General features: G+C 42.4%; 1 protein-coding gene across 3 annotated transcripts in view; it reads left to right on the top strand.

The window, feature by feature from the left end:
* si:ch73-383l1.1 (receptor tyrosine-protein kinase erbB-4) overlaps positions 1-18,919 on the top strand; it is a 287,281-nt gene that overhangs the window by 235,203 nt on the left and 33,159 nt on the right. For 2 of the 3 annotated variants that reach the window (XM_032556863.1, XM_032556861.1), the window contains exons 18-20: positions 10,230-10,352; positions 10,726-10,824; positions 14,650-14,835. In XM_032556863.1, the coding sequence (XP_032412754.1) occupies positions 10,230-10,352; positions 10,726-10,824; positions 14,650-14,835 (408 nt within the window). The remainder of the gene's footprint in view (positions 1-10,229; positions 10,353-10,725; positions 10,825-14,649; positions 14,836-18,919) is intronic. The other variant, XM_032556862.1, reaches the window with a different exon arrangement.

Genomic DNA, 18,919 nt, shown 5'->3' with positions numbered 1-18,919 from the left:
GGAAACCTGGGAAGGGAATCGTTAGCATTCCAGCAGCAACCTAATGGAAAACCGCGTCACATGTCAGGAACTTCTCACATACTAAACACATCCCCTTGTCCTCTAAAAGCAGGCAGGAAGACTAAAGCTAACGACACGTTATTAAAACCCCCAAGTTTTAATAAGACAAAAACAAGCTGCTGTTTGGCCAAATCTAAACATTTCGTTTTATTTTTAGGTTGGATGTTTGTTTCTTTTTAATTGGGGGCCCTTCTGGCCTTTTCCCCCTTAACATAAGCAGACCTTCAGACGTCCAACCTTGAGCAGGTGCTTATCCAAACTGTGTGAGCATAGGAGTCTTTTTTTTTTTATAATTATGCATGTCTGCCATTGCCCATCGATCTGGCCTTGAAGAGGGTTCATTTCTTGGAAGCCTCGTGCAGGCGGAGAGGACTTTATATTCACAGGAGAGAGTCAAAGATGCCCGTGCCAGCGATTGTGGAGTCGGCTTGCGAGGCTTTCTTCCTCTTGTGTCGCGTGGAGCCCCAGCAGTTATGTCATCAGTGTCATTGCCGCGGCCCAGTCAGGGCAGGCTGCCTGTCGGTCTGCATCAGTGTAATTTACAGGTAGAAGGCGCAGCGTTATAGACAGCTGTCAGGCCGGAGACGCGGGAGGGCGACCGCGGGGCACTTCCTGCCTCATCCCGGCCGCACGCATCCATCTTAATCAGCTCGGCTGTGTTCCGACAACAGCTTGACCTCGAGGGGAAGCGGATCTGCTAATGCACTGTCACGGAGGAGGAGCTGGGAAGGTGCTGGCCGACAGGGATTCCTTTTGCTCCTTTTGCATCTTTCTCCCATCATCTTGTCCTGAAACTGATTTGGATTTCCAAAGCGCGGGCAGCCGCGTCCCTGTCCTCCCAGGATGCCTAATTGTGGTATAAAAGCAATTAGGCCCAATCAAGTCCTAAAAGCTCTAGGTAGGTCGGCCTCGGGGTCGTACTGCAGGTTTAATCATCTGCATTGAGACACATTAGTATATAAATCCTTAATGTGGCCGGTCTCTTTTCACTGGTCACCCCAATAGGAGCATTAAGAGAACAGGGAGGAAGGAGAGTTGTGCCTGAAAGTGACCTGTCAGAGTTGCAGCCTGCGGCAAAAAGAAGGAATAATCTGTTCCAGACATCTCAGCAGAAGGAGAAATAGTCCAGATAGATCTGGTTTTCTGCTCACTTTCATTGAATGAAACCTGCAAAGGATTCATTCCACTAGAACCTTTTCACCTTTTGTCACGTTACAGCCACAAATCTCAACATAAGCGGTGAGCGCTGTGCACTGATAGCGAAGCTTTTTTTTTTTTTTTTTGCTTCGAGCTTTAGAGCTCTTGATGACTTTGAAACCGTTTAGCTCACCTAGCTTATGTTTGCGGATATATTTTGAAGTGCTAAATTACTTGGTTGTTTTGTAAACATTTCTGTTGAATATAGTTCAACATCTGTGTTGAAGTTTTGGTCATCGCCTGTTAATAATTCTTCAAGTAGTTAGTTTACATTCATGCTGTTGTAAAGAAGTGGGTGAAGACAACGCAGCAGCTCCTTGTCCTCTTCTTTCTTTTTCAACAACTTTATTTAAAACAAGGAACTTACGGGAACAAACTGAAAAACAGACGGTGGAGAAAAAGACACAAACATAACTAGAATATCTAAAATTATGTCAAAATTAAATTTGAACCCAAGGTTTCTAGTTCTTCATGGGCAGATAGAGGTTAACTATTAAAATTAGCTCGTTAGCTTTAGCTTCCACTAATTGTTATGTTGGCGTAGTGCTTCAGCATTAGCAGAACTAATGTTTATGATTAGTTCATCAGGGTTAGCTCAGTAAGCTTCTCAGTTTGCGGTTCCTACCACTTCTCACTGTGTTCAGCTGGATTTTTGTGAAGTGAAAGAAAAATCTTGCATGTTTTCCAAACATTGGTTTTCATGAATCAAAAAAAAATTTTTAAAGTGTGTAATATCCTTATCTATGGAGCAAAGTTTCACTTTTTAGCCAACATGCAAAATACTGTGTGACAGAAAATGTAACAGTTTTGGATAAGTCAAATGGTGTGAGAACTGCATTTTGGTTTTCGCTCCGGTCGTCGTTGTCTGATATGAAAGTGACAAAAACAGAATTGAGCAATGTGTCCCAAACACCAAGCAGCGGCGGCTGCAGCCAGCGGCTGTTCCAGGAAGTAGAAAGTGTCTGTAATATATGAAATCATGCCACACTTTTCAATTTCTGAAACCATTGATCATTTTCCTGCCAGCCCAAGTCTGCGCACTGCTGCTAGTGTTGGCCTATCACATTAAGCTCTCAATAAAGCACTGACATTTTGCAGGTATAATGTGGCTAACTGTGTGGGAAATTAAAGCGGTTTCTTTCTGAAAGGACTCTCGGCGAGTGAGTCGTAGAGAAAGAAGCGCAGCCTGTGTCAGACTTTCCCGCGGCTCTTCTTTCAGCCTGACGAAGCTCGGCGCTCCGCGCGGCCGGCGGACGTGGGCCCTCTATTCAGACGTATAAATAGAGCTGACTCGGTACAGGCCAACGGAGATCAAGCTTGCCTGGATGGGGGATTTTGGTGCGGCGAAGGCTCAGGGACTCCTCCTGCGCCCCCCTGCCACCTCCCCTCCTCGTCTGCCGCAGCTGTTTGAAAGAGAGAGCTCACCTCTTGTGTCATACCGGGAAGAGATGCCTCCAGTTGTGCGCTGTCAGAATGCGATCTGAGCACTCAGCCATTATTTCCATATCAAGGACACGTGCGAAGGTTGTCTCAGTGTTGACTTGCAAAACACACTCCTAAAACCTCTCTTTATTGTTTTTTTCTTTTCCTGCTCCCTTTTTTATTCTCTCTTTTTTTTCTGTTCCACACCTCGGAGTAGAGAGAAATCCTGAGCCCCGTATGAAAACGTCTCATCCTGTTGTGTCTTTGTAAGGAAGGCCTCCTGAAAACCAATTGCTTTTCTCCCTGGAAAGAACGCGGCAAACAGCCGCCTCGCCTCGCCGCTGCGAGCTTTAAACTTTGACCCCTGTACAATGAAGCGGGACTAATGCGCTCAGAATCGCCCTCTCCTTATTTCCTCAAGGTCCTCCTCCTCCTTTTTAGCTGCTTTGTGTTCAGACTGGGGATGTGGACAGCTCAAGCACTGCTTACATGGATTCCCAATGTTTAGGGATAATGGACAGGATCCTGTTGACCGGCTGTTTGCTGGGCAGTATCCTCCATAAATTGTAAATAGACTCACCACCAGATGCAGATCAGTAGCTGAAGCTGGGGGTGTAAACCAAAAGCTCACAAGACGAGACGAGACACATGTTGTTTCTGTCCATTTCTTTTAACTCTTTAGACCTCGGGAGAGGGTTTTCAACTAAGCATGGCCCCAGTTGGTATTGATGCTGTGATTGTGATGTAGCTCACATCATCAGTTGTTTTATAGTGGCTAAAAAGCGGTACTACTGGAAACTTGAAATGTTGCCAAGAAAATGCTTTAAGAGTAGTTGGGGACTTCTGCTGCAACTTCGTCAGACGAAGCCATGCCGACCACAACTGGGTAGTTCTCACGAGTTGGCAGTCTTCTTGCATGACAAGATCTTGTCAGACCGCAACCTGGGGCAGATCGGTATGTGACAGGAGGAAGCTGACACTGAACCGACGAGCTTCCAACTGCAAAATAGCTACCCACTGAGCCACCGTCGCCCCGCTGCCTTAAGGACCCGACACATGGGGAAACGACGTTTCTCCTTTTCCATTCATTTCCTAAAGAACTTCAATGCAGCGACGATTGCTTGTCCTTCCTCCAGCCAAACAACCGGCGACGTTTATCCATGTAAAAATGTGAAAGTGACACAAGAAAATTGATAAATGTTGAACTTTTGTCACACTCCATTTCTATTACCATCTAACTCAGAGGGAGAACATTTGACCTTAAAGACAAATAACACAAACCAGGAAGATTACTGGCATTCCCCTGAAAGTTGACGACTTCTGAAGCTTCAGTTCTCTTGGCCTTGTTTACTTTTTCATGGAGTTGGGAGGCGGCGGGGATATTATGTCATCAGGATCTATATTCGTCCCTAAAGAAGCAGTCTAGTCAAAGCTAGAAAATCACATCAGAAGCTACTAGCTCACTGTACTAGTTAGTTTAGTTTAGCATCTTTCTTTCTAGTTCTTTCTTTGAGTTGTTGCTCTGCCCTTTGGCTCATTTATACACAAATGCCCAACTCTAGTCCTTCAGTCATTACACAGTGCAGTGGAGACCTTTACTCATCCATACCACAGACTCAATCTTAAATACCCGAAACCCTGAAATGTATTGGTACAAATTATTTAGCATCTATGCATAATACCTATAAATATACTGGTTTATATTTACAATACAGAGCTATTCTCATCAATGTTCCATGTAGAATTATTGAAATAAATCATATAAATGACAAGATGTGGAGATGAACTCGAGACCTTACAGTTGGACTTATGCCATCTTTGCCAGCTGAACGACACAATTGATGACGCACAACCAATGTATGAATCTGGCTTTTTTTTCTTGTTTTTCATGTTCTTTCCATTTTTTCGCTGTCATTGTGATTCACTCGGGAGGCTTAGAAAAATGGAATTGACAGCAAAAATTTGTGCGGCTCGGCTTTAGACGCATCCTGCCAGCATTACGCCGAATGCGTGTTAAGAGGGGTGACTCAGTGAGTTCACTTGAAAGGTGCGGCGAGGCGCCGTCGCTCTACCGGAGCATAGTAGCTGTGATCGGATGACGCGACTCATGCTGAACAACAGACGTTTTGCTTTTGTGAAAACAGAACTGAAATAAAACAAAGAAAGTGTCTGGATGTTTTGATGAACAGCTTCCACCCAGCTATGTTGTAAAAATATGCAAATTGGCTTCATATCTACTGTTATTCTTACAATTTCTAGCTTTCGTTTGAAACAAAAACTGCCATTTATCACATTGACTGTTTTTTTTTCTTATGAATTAATTTCCTTGTGACATACAATTTTTAAATGTACATTATATATTCATATCTATATCTATATGTAAAGCCATAAAGATAAAATGTGATATGTCATCAAACGGGACATAAGGGAATAAATGTGACATATTAGACTTTTCTGGTTCAAAAACAATCCCATAACTTTTCAGCTGCTTTTCTAACTTCCTGCTGCGGTTTGCTGTGTGACATTGCTAAAGCTAGCTTGCGCATAAACGAATGGAAATTTCATTTCAGCCGAGTTATTTTAATGTTTTTATGCTCTGAAGCATTTCTGTTAGCATCTCCATCTGTGAGCAAATGCAGTGTTATTTAATTCCAATTCATTTTGGCCTGATTATTAAAAGTAGCATTACTGGAATATTTTAAGATAGTTTCTTTTAACCATCATTTAATAACCATTTCAGTAAATACAGCTTTGTTTGAATGATTTTCCTAAATAGTAGTTTTATTCCTAAACGGATCATAACTAATATTATTCCCTGCTCCTAGCTGCTGGCTAAAAGGTTTCTCCGTGACAAAGCTGCTTCACTTCAGTGTGTTTCAATTACAAAGCATGACAACGGCAGCATTTCTGAGCGGCTAATGTGAACATTAAAGCATCCACCCGAGGGGCTTTCAGAGCAACTTGATGTTTGAAGACACTGTTTACTTCTCCAGCGCTCGGTAATTCTGGGAATGTATTCTGGCTGGAGGCTCGAACGCGGCGCTTATTTGTCCAATGAAGCGTCCGCGTCCTGTCCACCGGCGCCACCAGTGCAGCTCATTTGGCGGCGGCACTGTGCGTTATTAGCCGGTAAATAAAGTGGCGTGGCGAGAGCGCGGGCGAGAGCGAGCTCAAGAGAGTTATACTGGCCTTGTATGTATTTAATAGAGCTCTGCTCTCAGTCCAGTCCAGCCTTGTCCTAATGAAACAATAACAGCTACAGCCTGTCACCATCTGCTCTTATTACCGCCCCCCTTTATCTCCCATAACCCCCCTCAGTCTCATCTCTTCCTGTCAGAGCCCCTCCATCACTTTCCACCTTCAGCTGCTCTTGTTTTCATTGCAGCCGTGCAAAAGTGTTCACAAACACACAGACCACGATCATTCGCTTTGCTGAAGCAGGCTCATATGATGATGCAAGGAACATAAGAAGTACAGGTAACACTTTATTTAAAGGGGTGTGCGTAATACTGACATGACACTGTAATAAACATGACATAACACCTGTTATGAGCACGGAGTCTTCATGTTTATAACGGTCATGAAGTGTCTTTCGCTACAAAAAAAAGACATTTTTATTGAAACGTTGGATCAAAGGTCCATTTAAAGTGTCAGCTTTGCATTATTTGGTGAATAATAATGAAGTTACATTAAAACTTGCATCTAATTCATTTAAACAAATACTTTATTTATAGCTAAGGGAAAACAAATGTCATTCTGGATGGTGATGCTGCAGGCAGAAAGGATCTCCAGCAGTAGTCAGTATTGCATCGGCTCTAAGGAGGCTTCTGACTGAAGACTGTTGCTGTATTACAGTCTCATGAGCATCATGACATGCTAACAGCTCAGCATCCGGGCAGCGGACATTATATTGCACACTAACATGTCCTGATGACATCATAACAGACAATGATGTCATCAGGACAATGATGTCCTGATTGTCATCCAAGTGGACAAGCTAATCCAAGCTAGTCCACTTGGATTAGCTAGCTAATCCAAGTGGATTAGCTAGCTAGCTCTGCTAATCCTCTTGGTTTTGCCACTCCTCTTCAAATCTCTGCCTGTTGGTATAATTTGATCCTCCTCTACCTCCTCTGGGATTTGGGGTCAAAGTTCACATATTATTCGAGCATCTGAGATGCTAATCGGCTGTCTTCTGATGATATATAAAAAAAAAGAAGAAAACATCAGCTTGTTGCCGCGGTTGCACATCACAGCTGTCTGAAAGTTTAAAAAAAAGTAAGAGCAAACATCCTTCCAGACGCACAGCATCCAGAACCAGAGGGAATATTTCTCTGAAAAAGCGAAATCGTAAACTTGGGAAAGTCAAACTCCAACTTTATGCAACCTTTAGCTGCTTATTCCCTCCATTAAGATCAATGCTAAACAAACATTCAGCTGCATAAACATACGTCTGCATGAATATGGAAGACGACCATGATTAGAATTTGATTTAGGCTAGTAAAAACTTATATCCATATAAGCCTAATAAATTCTTTATATTAACCAGTCTACACACACATGCACACGCACTACCGCTGATACAATATGCATGCATAGATAACAGCTAATCTGCATTGAAATGCCCCGTATATTGCTTATGTTTGCATTCCAATGAGAATGAACTTTGCTTCAACCGTTGACATTTTAAAGATTTGAATATTTTGTTACATTTTATCAACAAGCAGTGAGAGTTTCTCCCACTGGTCCGGCTGTAGCTCCTCTGCTTTTCCTAATATCCTTCAACGTTTTCCTTTGGACCAACCAACACACTTTAACGTTTCATGTATAGACACCAAGAATCCAGCCGCCTCTTTTAGGGAGACCGTTTGGGGTTCAAATGTTGTTGCAGATTTTTTAAGAAAACGCCGTCAGGTTCTGCTCATATTTATTAAAGATCATATTTATGACTGCCACTTCGTTTATCCTCTACTTGTCTGTTTGTCTCCGCTTTTCAAAGTCTGGTTCAGAAACGGTCAAAGAACAGAATCAAATGAGTTGTATTTGAACTGCTGCTCTGTTTTTATTTGGCATGTTTGGGGGGAAATAAATTGATTTGAACTTAAATACATTGTAATAAACTGAAACAGGAAGAGAGGCTGTTTCAGTTTTATTGAATTGCAGTTTAATTGAACTAACTCAATTAGAAATTGAACTGAACTGAACTAAATCGAAACTGAAGCAAAACAAAAAAATATCTTTTAATTGAATGTAAACTGAAATTTAACATGAAAGAGAATTTAACCACTTTGATCTTGATCTGAAATTTAAGTTGATCGGTTGAATCAATTTCTGAACTGAAATCCAAGTCAACTGAATTGAATCCATCAAAACATCCAGTAACTGAGTGGAAATTGCTCAATGAAGTTAAGCTGATACTAAAATTGAAACTTTGAGAATTGAAGCTAACTCGGGATAAATAAAAATAGAATCTGACTTGAAAAAAAATATTGTATTGATGAGCAATGAAGATAAAATTAAACTGAAATTGTATAAAATTGTAAATTCACATTAAACTTGGATTAAATGTAACTGAACCGAGGTGACAAGCTGCTAAACGCCAAAAGGAAACTTTTAAAGACGAAATTCAGCTGCTTGGAATGAAATTATAAAGAAAACAAGTTTTTGCATAAGATGGTATGAATTATATATCCTTTTATTTAAATGCATCATTGTCTACATTTTGGGCATTTCGCTGTATTTTTACAATACTTGAAACTTAAATTGAATTGAATGAAGGTTCCGGTTTTACAGTAAACTCCAAACGTCATTCATGCTGACAGAAAACAGGAGAAGAAGAACCCGGTGTTTATAGTGTAGCTGCTCAGGTTGAACAACTGAAGCCAGGTGATGCTTCAGCTCGGTAGCTCGGTTGCCATAGTAACAAACATCCCCATAAAACGACCAGATCTTCCATTTTTACAGTGTGCACTGTAAAACAAAATGGACTCATGTTCCAGTGACCTGTCTCCCAGGTTCCCACCTGCTGCTTTGGGGCCTCCAGTGAATTTTGGCCGTAGTGGCGGCCATTAATCGCTGTGTCATTGCGTCCCGTTCCGTAGCGCTGACGGGTCTGGACCGGTGAGCGCGCTGTGGTCGGGCCGAGCCGAGCGGCTGATCTATGGCCTCATTAGAATGTTGGATGGCTGCGGTCGGCTGGTGATTATGCTGCTGATGGAGCGCGGCCCAGCAGGGACTCGATGGGCTGATCGCTCATTAAGACGCGTATCGATCAGAGCCATCGACTCACCGGGCCGCCGTGCGAACAGGTGTGTCGCGCTCTGGCGGCTCCGTGCTCCTTTTTACGCGGGGCGGAGCAGGCGGCCTCTCAAAACCCCCGACCGGAACGTTTTGGTGTCAGCACAGCTGCCGGGCTCCTCAGACGTTACATGATGCTGGCGGACGACACCAGATGTCATTAAAATCTTTTATTCTGAAAATCCACCCTCTAAGCAGACAACGCGCACCCTCTACTGTACCCGACAGCGGCCGTTTCGACAAATTCATCAACTGAAGCGAACTCTGCATCTTTATGCTGCGGAATTGCTCTTTGAAAGAAGAAAATGTGACTCTGGCTCCTCCTGAGCCTTAACTCTACCTGCGTCTGGACAAAGAAATGACAAAGTGTAAAATGTGCCTGCTGCTCTGAGCAGGGCAGGTTTTAATTCATTATGTTTAATAGAGCAGAGCAGCCTCGACCTTCACTCAGTTCATCTGCTGAAAACGGTTCTTTTTACAAGAACCAATCACTGAGGGGAAAAAAGTTAGCTCTTGTCTTAAAAAGCATTTTTCTGCTCCGGTGCTTTGAATTTGAATATAACTGTTGGTTCCAGACAGGAGCCCCGTCCTACAGCGGACCCCCTCTGTGTTCACAGGGACCACTGCTCAACAGATAGAAAAACACTTCTAGATGCATATTTTAATAGTTCAAACACCAAATATGCATTAATATGCATCAATACGCACTGTGGAAACTGTCTTAGAAGCTAACGTCTACTATATTTCCAATTTTTGCTTTGCAAAGACCAGCCAGCAGTGTGGCAAGTAGCATTGCTCCAAAGTATTTTAGCTGAATTTTCTTTTTTTTTTTCTTTAGTGTCAAAGAAATCTGCAAATAGACAAATTTTAAGTTAATAATTTGGAGTTAAGCTGCAGAGAAAAATTGTGACATGGAAAGAAGAACCGTCTCCATGTCAACTACTACTTCCTGTTTGTTACAGCCCTGCGTAGCATCAACATCTGTCGAAGTTAGCTTGGATTATTCGCTCCAAATTAGATAGAGACACTCCTAGCTCAAGTTTTGTATTTTGAGACATTTTAAAAGTTTACTCAAACTTCACATGACCATCGATGGAAACCTGGCCAATGACAGCTTCTATAAGGTTAGCTGAAGAACTGTGATTGGCTGAGCTCAGGTGTTTCTGCTAGAATATGGAATCTGATCAAAAACTAATTGTTCCTGTTTGTCTTTGTTGCTAAAGTAAGGAGTGTGTTGTGTGTGTGTTGTCCAGCTGGTGGAGCCCCTGACCCCCAGTGGCACCGCCCCCAACCAGGCTCAGCTGCGCATCCTGAAGGAGACGGAGCTGAAGAGGGTCAAGATCCTGGGCTCTGGAGCGTTTGGAACCGTCTATAAGGTCAGAGGTCGTCCGGCTGCGTTTTGCTCCATTGCGTGAGCTGATTTTTTTAAAACGCTGACACAATGTGATGATGGAGTTGAACAACATTTTGGAGATTTTGATGTTTAATCTGAATTTGACCAACATTAAAAAGTTGAATATTATAAGTACAGAATAAAAACAAAAAAAGTTTGTGATAAAGAATAAATGACATATACATTTTACAATTCAGTTCAGACTTTCATATCGGAAAACATGAAGAGCAGCCAGTAAACGCCCCTTGTCCCCCCCACTGAGTGTGTCAGGGTCATGCTGGTGTGTGTCAGGGTCAAGGTGTGTGTTCCTGAGGACTAGTGGCTGCGTCTTCATGGCCGCTGCTCGTCTGTTTCAGGGCATCTGGGTCCCGGAGGGCGAGACGGTGAAGATCCCCGTCGCCATAAAGATCCTGAGCGAGGCCACGGGTCCCAAAGCCAACGTGGAGTTCATGGACGTGAGTATTTCTGTCTTTGGGTCGTCTTGGTACAGCTGCCGGCAACTTCTCATGAGCCGGAGTCTGAGTCGGAGCTGGTAATAAAGAGAAACTGACGGCGGCGTGCAGCCAGCATGTATTGAACAAGACTCTATAAAAAAAAAAAAACAGCTCCTGGCTTATGAGATATGACTTTATTGGAGTCCAGATTGATGGAGGGAAGTGGAAGAAGGAAGTAAGCAGTGGAGTTTCTGTCAGCTTCACTCCATCAGCCATGCTGGGTTTGACCTCTCAGGCTGTTTCACTCAAATATAGTCACATTCAGGTTGTTCGGAACCGGAGAGACACCTGGATTCTCCTCTTTCTCTGTGGTTCTGCTGGCGATTCTTCTAGTGCTAATAAACCCGTTTGGATCAGGAGGGAACTCACTCTGATTGGTTCTTTTTCTAGACTTCAGTTCATGATGTTTTGGTTGAATTTTTTGCTTTTTGGGACGGTTGAATTCAACTGAACGATTGTTAAACATCTCTTCTTTAATCTTGTCTCTCTGAAGGACAAACGCAACTTTAGAAAGTTGCAAGCTGAAGCCTGCAGAGACTTCCTGTTTGTTTCCCGCTCTTGGGGAAAGATTAGCTAATGTTGAAAATGTTTTCTACTTGTGACGTTTCCAACGGTAACCAGACGAGCTTGAACTTGTTTGGAAAACAGCGTTGTACGCCTCCCGAGTTGATGTGTGTCAAAACATTTGCACCTCGACTGTCGTCCTACCCCGGCGTTGTGCTGCGGACCAACAACCCGCCTGAACTCCAGTGTTTATAGAGCTGCTGATGAATCCCGTGGAAGCAGCAAAGGGACACTGTTCAGCTGTTTTCGCCTGCTGCATCAACTGTGATTCAGTCTCGTCACCTTTTCCAGATAATAGATCCATTAGTCGTCCTGAATGTCTCACTAAGAGGCTGTCTTGGTGACATTTAGGAGCTTAACAAAACACGCTGAGTGTCCAGCCTCCTGAAAGCAAAGTGTGGCGAATTTGTTACGTGACAGCCATCGTTCGCCATCTGTTTGGAGGATTTTATGTAAAAAGAGGAGATGCAGTTGCAAATATTCCCAAATAAATGTAATAAAAAAAACTAAAAAGGTCTGTAATAAGGTCATAAAAAGAACTCTTTAAATTACAGACTTTAGTCCAGAGTGTAAGCCACAGAAGGTCATTGCTGAAGAAGCTGGCTGCTCCCACTTTGCTCCATCCAAGCATAGTGATGGAAAGTTGAGTGGAAGGAAAAAGTATCAGAAAAACGCTTCCAAACATGAATGAATGTGGTGTGCAGCTAACTGAAACTCAAATTCACTTTTTCTGTAAGTAAAAAAAAAAGAGTGATGAAAGGTTCAGTGGAAGGAAACACTGTAGCCTTCTTTGTATGAAATGGCAATTGTCTGAGACACCTTAAAGACGACGCAGAGACCCCGGGCTTTCTTTGGGTTAAAGCTTGGGCAGAACAACAGCAGCAAGTTGTGATGCCAACCTTAAACATGAAATGTTTCATCTATTTATTTATTTATTCGCTTTTTAAACTTAAATACTGAAATACTTCAACTTTTCAACAGTATTTCTATATATAGATGCCCTGGTATGTCTGTTCTCTCCTACTGTTACTATTTATCCTTTTTTCCCCCAGTTTTTCTTATCCCAGCATCTTTCCTTCATCCTCCGTTTCCTTTTCCCGGGGGTGGGTGTGTGTGGGTGTGTGTGAGGCTGTGGGGGCGGATCTGTCCATCCAGAGCCAATATGCTCTGTCTGTTGGCTTGTTAAACAGCAATCTAAAGGCAGGCTCACGCTTCGCCACTGAGAAACTGGCCACTGGAGTGCCGACTCCAAGGCACACTCAGAAAATCCACCCCAACCCGTACACACACACACACACACACGCCTGCAAAGAGCAGATTCTTCACAGAACGAAGCCTCCGCAGGGTTTGGATGCGATGAATGTGGGGCAATTCGCTTGTTTTGGCAAATATGAATCAGAGCTGATTATTTGATATGTGAAATCCGTTCATTTAAAATGCCCCTATGCATGCATGCACTTGCTGAAACATGCACCAGTTTTGCAAAGCTCTGCAAGTCTATCACTCAGCGAAAGTGGTCTAAGTGTGTGTGTTTGAGTGGGTGTGCGTTTGAGGGGAAGCAAGCAAGGGAGCAGGACGGTGAAAGTCGGGTCAGCTGGCAGTAATGGAGGTCAGCGCTCAGGGAGATGAGAGAGAAACCAAAACACACACAGTCACAAAAAGTCACACACACTTGCAGGAGTCCTCAAACGTTTGCCCGGAGCGTACAGAAGGTTTAGCCCGACATAGTTTATGACTCCAGGGCCTCTTGGGATGACAGCGAAAGAATTAAAGCATTCAGATTCCCTTTTATCTTCCTCTGCTGAGCTGATGCCTGCCTCACAGAGTGGAGTCGTTAGTAGAAAGCGTGTTAGTTGTCAGCATAGAGCTTGTAATCATCAGCATAGAGTGTGTAGTCATCTTCGTAAATCACGTAGATGTCTGCATAAAGTATGAAGTGGTCTACTTAAAGCCTTGAGTCGTTGGCATAAAGTGTGTAGTCATCAGTGTAAAGTTTTCAGTGTAGTATAGAATCAGTGCCGTAAAGCATGTTGTCACCTGTTGTTGGTGTAAAGTGTGCAGTTGTTGATGTACAGTGTGTAATTGTCAGTGTAAAGCGTGTAGTTGTTGCTTTAAAGCATGTTCTTAGCATATAGCATGTGGCGTAAAACATGTATGTCGGCATAAAGACTGTAATCATTGGCATAAAGATTGTAGTTGTCGGCGAAAAGTGTGGAGTCATTAGCATACAGTGTGTAGTCGACTTCACAAAGCATGGAGTCATCGGCCGTGGTTGTCATGACGCTACTTTAAACAGGAAGCCTCTAATGTTGCAATAAACTTCTTTATACAGTCTGTGTCGCCCTTCTCCTGGTTAGTTTTAATCTACTCCACTCTCCTTCTAACATTAATGTTCTGAATATAAATTTTCAAAGGGACCTCATGTATGTGTCCGCTGCCCTGAGGGCCAAGCCCGCATACACCTCTCCTTGACCACTTGCCATATGCAAAGAAAGCCAGTGTGAGTCCTTGAGCGTAGCAGAGAGCTGCTGAGGGACTGCGCCTCCATGCTTGAATCTAAGCGGGAGAGCGAGAGAGGCGAAGGGAGATGAGAACGACCGAACAGAGTGCTTTCCACCGACCACTGCAATCGCAGCCTCTGCCGCAAGTACCCGTCCTCGCAATCGTAACACTTCATCATCGCCACGCGTCCTTCTGCTTTGCAGCTCCGCAATAACAATTACCCAACACTGAGCCCCAACTGTTCAAACCTCTACGTCCATCTGCTGCTGAGAGGGAGGGAGGGGAGCAGGGTGGTCTGGGTGGGAAAAACACATTTGCACAAGACATGAAGCAAGAGTGAAGGAGATGAGACAGAACAAGAGTTTGTGATAACATGCAACAAGCATGCGTGATGGACGTTTTTGGTGTTCCGACTGTGCCTGTTCAATATTAGTCTTACTGTGCTGGATGAGCTTTGAAGAAGTCAGTGTGAGAGTGATCTGGACATATGCTATTCATGATCCGACAAGCCTGGAGTTTTGCCTCCAACTCTCAAAGGAGTTGGTGTCATACAACAGTGCAAATATTGAGTCCAAGCAGTTGTGATGAGTTCTGATTAGTTATGTAGATTCCATCTTGACCCAGTCCTATTTAGTCCAATGCAACCCATCCTGAAGTACATAAAGGGTCCACTGCTGTCCACTTAGTCCCTCTCTGTGTCCTCGCCCCCCTCTCACCCAGGAGGCACTGATCATGGCCAGCATGGAGCACCCCCACCTGGTGCGCCTCCTCGGTGTGTGCCTGAGCCCCACCATCCAGCTGGTCACCCAGCTCATGCCCCACGGCTGTCTCCTGGACTACGTCCACGAGCACAAGGACAACATCGGATCGCAGCTGCTGCTCAACTGGTGCGTCCAGATCGCAAAGGTAAGCGGACGCCGTCGGGTTATAGCGACGCTCTCCTGCACTGCTGCGGATGGATTATATGGACCTGTGTTGATTTTATGTAAACGAGTAAACATCAATGTGATTGATGGGAACATGTAGTGGGTTTCCAACTCCCGGCTGACTGAACAGACTTTGATATTTCTGCTTTTAAAGTGCATCGTCCATTCTTTAGAGTTTTAAATGTTCCTAACACAAAAGGTCTGCTTTTCCTCAAATTTCAAACCTTTTCTTACCTTCTTCAGTTATAATGCAGGTTCTCTTCATTCCGTATTTTCCTCCTCATCCTCATTATTGTACTGAAACCCTTCCACAGACCTCCTGCCAGAGATGTAAAGCACTGGCAGGCCTTGCTGACTTAAACTCTGTCCTCCGAGCTCGTCTCATTACTCTGAGTCTTAACGACTGCAACAAATGTTCAAGTTAAGGGCCTATCGGCTCCAGAACAAACAAAATCTGCTCTCACTGTCTTGTGTACTTTTGCTTCTCCAAAGAACATTTGGGTTTAGTTTGCTAATTACACCAGTGTTGCCAGACTGCTTGGTTCTGGGTAACGTCTGCATGTAAATTCAATAGGTTATGAGCTGTTTTGCCACGCTGGGCGACTGTGGCTCAGTGTTTAGGGTAGTCGTCTTGTAATCCGAGGGTTGTATGTTCAATTCCAGCCTCATCCTGTCACATGTCCCCTACCCTAAGATGCCGACTGATCTGGATATCGGTGTATAAATGAGTTCACTTGTGTTACCATTAGTAACTTGTGTTACTAATGGTAACACAAGTTACTAATTAACTAACTACTAATTAGTTACTAATTACAAGTTACTAATTAGTAACTTATCATAATATAATAATAATATTATTATTATTATTATTATTATTATTATTATTATTACCTATAATAATATAGGTTTCTTATATTATGCTAAACCTATTATATAATAGGTTTATATAATATAAACCTATTATATTACCAGTATAATAGGTTATACTGAACCTATTCCCACAAAACTGATTCCTGTTTTTATGTAATCAGCTACAGGTATTACATTTTAAAAGGCTTTTTTTTAAAACTACGCTAATAACCTAATAACTAGACAATGGCATAATATGTTACTTAATTTTCTTTTGTTTTTGACTCACTTTAAAATAATTTTTTATGAACAGTCATGATGTTATTGACTTGTTAGGCTGATTAATGGAAAACTATACAAGTAAAGTAACATGGACGCCGTAGTGATGAAATGTGTTGTTGGTGTTCTGGAATCTGGCATGCGGGAGATTCCTGATCGCGTCGGTAGCGATTGTTGGCCTGCTTGGTCAAAGTTAGTGGCAGACAGATGGTTCATTTCTTCACCTGCCAAGGATTTTTAGAGTCTCTTTCCTTCTCCTCACATTTTCCGCGATTGGGTTCCCAGATGGTCGTCCAGCACAAACCATCTGGCGCTCCAGGGTTGGTCAAATGCTGGTTTAAACCGCTAATCTACAGCCGAAACTCAAACTACACAGAGCTACTGTAAGTCACTTCATTGCAGGTATATAAACCAGTAAATATACTTGAAAAGGCTTAACAGAGATTGTTTAGAGGGTGGCCTGTTTCGTAGGCCTCCTTCATCAGCAGATCGGTTGGGATTGATCAGCCTGGGTCGTTAAGAGCGCTGTATTCTTGTTTCGTTTAGCCAACAGTCATTTGTCAGCAATAGGAGGTCAGCAGGGGAGATACTGCGGGGATTAACCCTTTATCCCACCATGATGGATGATTCTGAAGGTTTTAACTCGATAGGAAAATGTTGATACCTGAGTTAGAGGTCTGGCCTCGACTCGGCCAGGCGATTCAATAAACAGGCTGATTGTGATTGAAGGCAATCTGCTGCTATTCACGCTTGAACTGATTGAAAATGATAAACTGATATATTTTTAGACTCTTTGGGCCGCTGTTAGCCTGCCGCCGGACTTGGCTTCCTAATGTCCATTAATGGGTTTAATGACATGTTGATGTACTACGTTGGTTTCACCAACATCATTTGTTTTTTTTCTGATTGAATCATCTATTTACATGAAAAAATCTGGCATTAAAAAATGTGTCATTACTGAAATCCAGGCTTTAGAAAAATAATCCTCATTAAACTGTCAAGAGATGTCTTAAATATATTACAAGTTGGCTAGTTTGTGATCTCATGATTATGTCTAATATTATGACTATGTTTTAATATTCGAATCGTATCTCTTGAGAATGATCAGCACTGATCAGTTATGGATCATTTCTGGAGCATTTTTATGATTGAACAAACTGGTTTGATTGTGTTTTTATTGCAAAGTTCTCCATATAATGAAATAATTCAAGTTATAAAGCTGAATTATGTTTTTTGCTCTCGGGTCAATGAGATAATTACACTAGAATAAAGATAAAACAAGATTTAAATCAAGATACAAAAAGGAACCTGATTTCAGTTTAAAACATATACGTAACTAAAATGGTGTCAAGACAAAATAAGTATTCATATCACAAGATAATAACATAACTGAACCACCATCAGCCCGAAAAAGCATTTTAATCTTAGGATTATGAGATAATTCAACTGATTTTAAACCAAAACAATTTAAAACAGGCCATTTGTATTGTTTGTAAGTTGATATTTAGGAAAAACAAGATGTTATATCTCAAGATAATAAAATATTTTAAGGCAGAATAGGATTTTTATCTCAAGATAGTTTGTTAATATCAACTCAGAAGAAGATTGCATCTCAAGATAGTAAAATAATTACATGTGTATGAAGATAAATTAGAGATAATGCAAATATTTAAATGGCAACAAGATGAAACAGGCTTTAAATTTAAGATAAAAATATATTAAACTGATATTTGTTAAAAGTTGTTTATTTATCGCAACAGAATTGCATAAATAACAAGTTTTATATAAAAAAGTAGGATTTCTTTATGTTGAGATGATTAAAGTTATTAAATGATAAAACTGTTTTTTTCTCTCAACATAATCAGAGAATGAAACTGAAAATAAGACAAAACAGACTGAGCAAACGTTCCACCTTAAAAACCTTCTCCAATCTTGAAAAATGTCAACATGGTTTACAAATCCTGTTTCCATGACAATATTGTTTCCTAGTCATTTCTGCTGAAGGATTATTTTTACAACTATTTAATCATATTTAGCATCAAACAGAGATTAAAGTTTGGGTCACATGACTTTTCTACTTGGTGTGATTGGATGTTTTGGTCGGTGCAGTCAGAACCTACTACAGGTAAGATGATGACTGCGCACAGCCTCACCACAGAGCCCCCATTTTAATTCCACGCATCTTGCTTCGTCGGAGAGCAGCAGATAAAACAAAACGGCTTAGACAATTTCGTCCCATATTTCCAGAATGAAGAAGGAAGGTTTCTCGTCCCTAGCTGCAGCAGGAAGTCCGTTTAACAAGATGGCTGCTAGTTGAAATGTTCCCAGCAGGAAGCCGGGTCGCCTCCATTTGTCTGCCGGATCCTCCTTACAGGTTCCTCATCACTTCGCTCCGGGATATTTTTTCAAACCGAGAAAAGGACACCCTTTCTCCGTGGTGTTATCCCTGAGCATTTTTCACCAGTGTGTGTGTGTGGGTGTGTATGTGTGTGTGCCTGTTTGAGCATGCGAGCCCGAATAAATAACTGGCGGCTTCTTCTCTGAATGATCTCTGCGCTCTCAAGGTAATGATGGGGAACCTCTCTCCAGCAGCGAGAGCATTCTTCACGAGACGCACAATTTTCTGGCTAAGGGGAGAATAATTTGCTTTGCTCTTCAGTTAGCTTTGAAAAGGTTGCAGCAGAGACGGAGGACGGAACCTGGAGAGCAACGGAGGGTCGTGTGTTTGCTCCGTTCGCTTGTACATGCAGCAGGAAATGAATTATTACCACAAGAGAGCCAACGAAACACAACACATGAAATGTTTTAGTTGCTTCGTTTTGATCGTGAGCAGACCTTCGCCAGGTCTCACCAAATATCCTTTAGCGGACTTAATTCCACCAAAATGGCCGCCGGACATAAAGGCCATAAAGAGTCAGATAGCAAAAGAAACAAAA

Source organism: Xiphophorus hellerii, chromosome 24, assembly GCF_003331165.1.
Source record: "Xiphophorus hellerii strain 12219 chromosome 24, Xiphophorus_hellerii-4.1, whole genome shotgun sequence".
NCBI lineage: Eukaryota > Metazoa > Chordata > Actinopteri > Cyprinodontiformes > Poeciliidae > Xiphophorus > Xiphophorus hellerii.
This window is presented reverse-complemented; position numbering and strand designations above follow the sequence as displayed.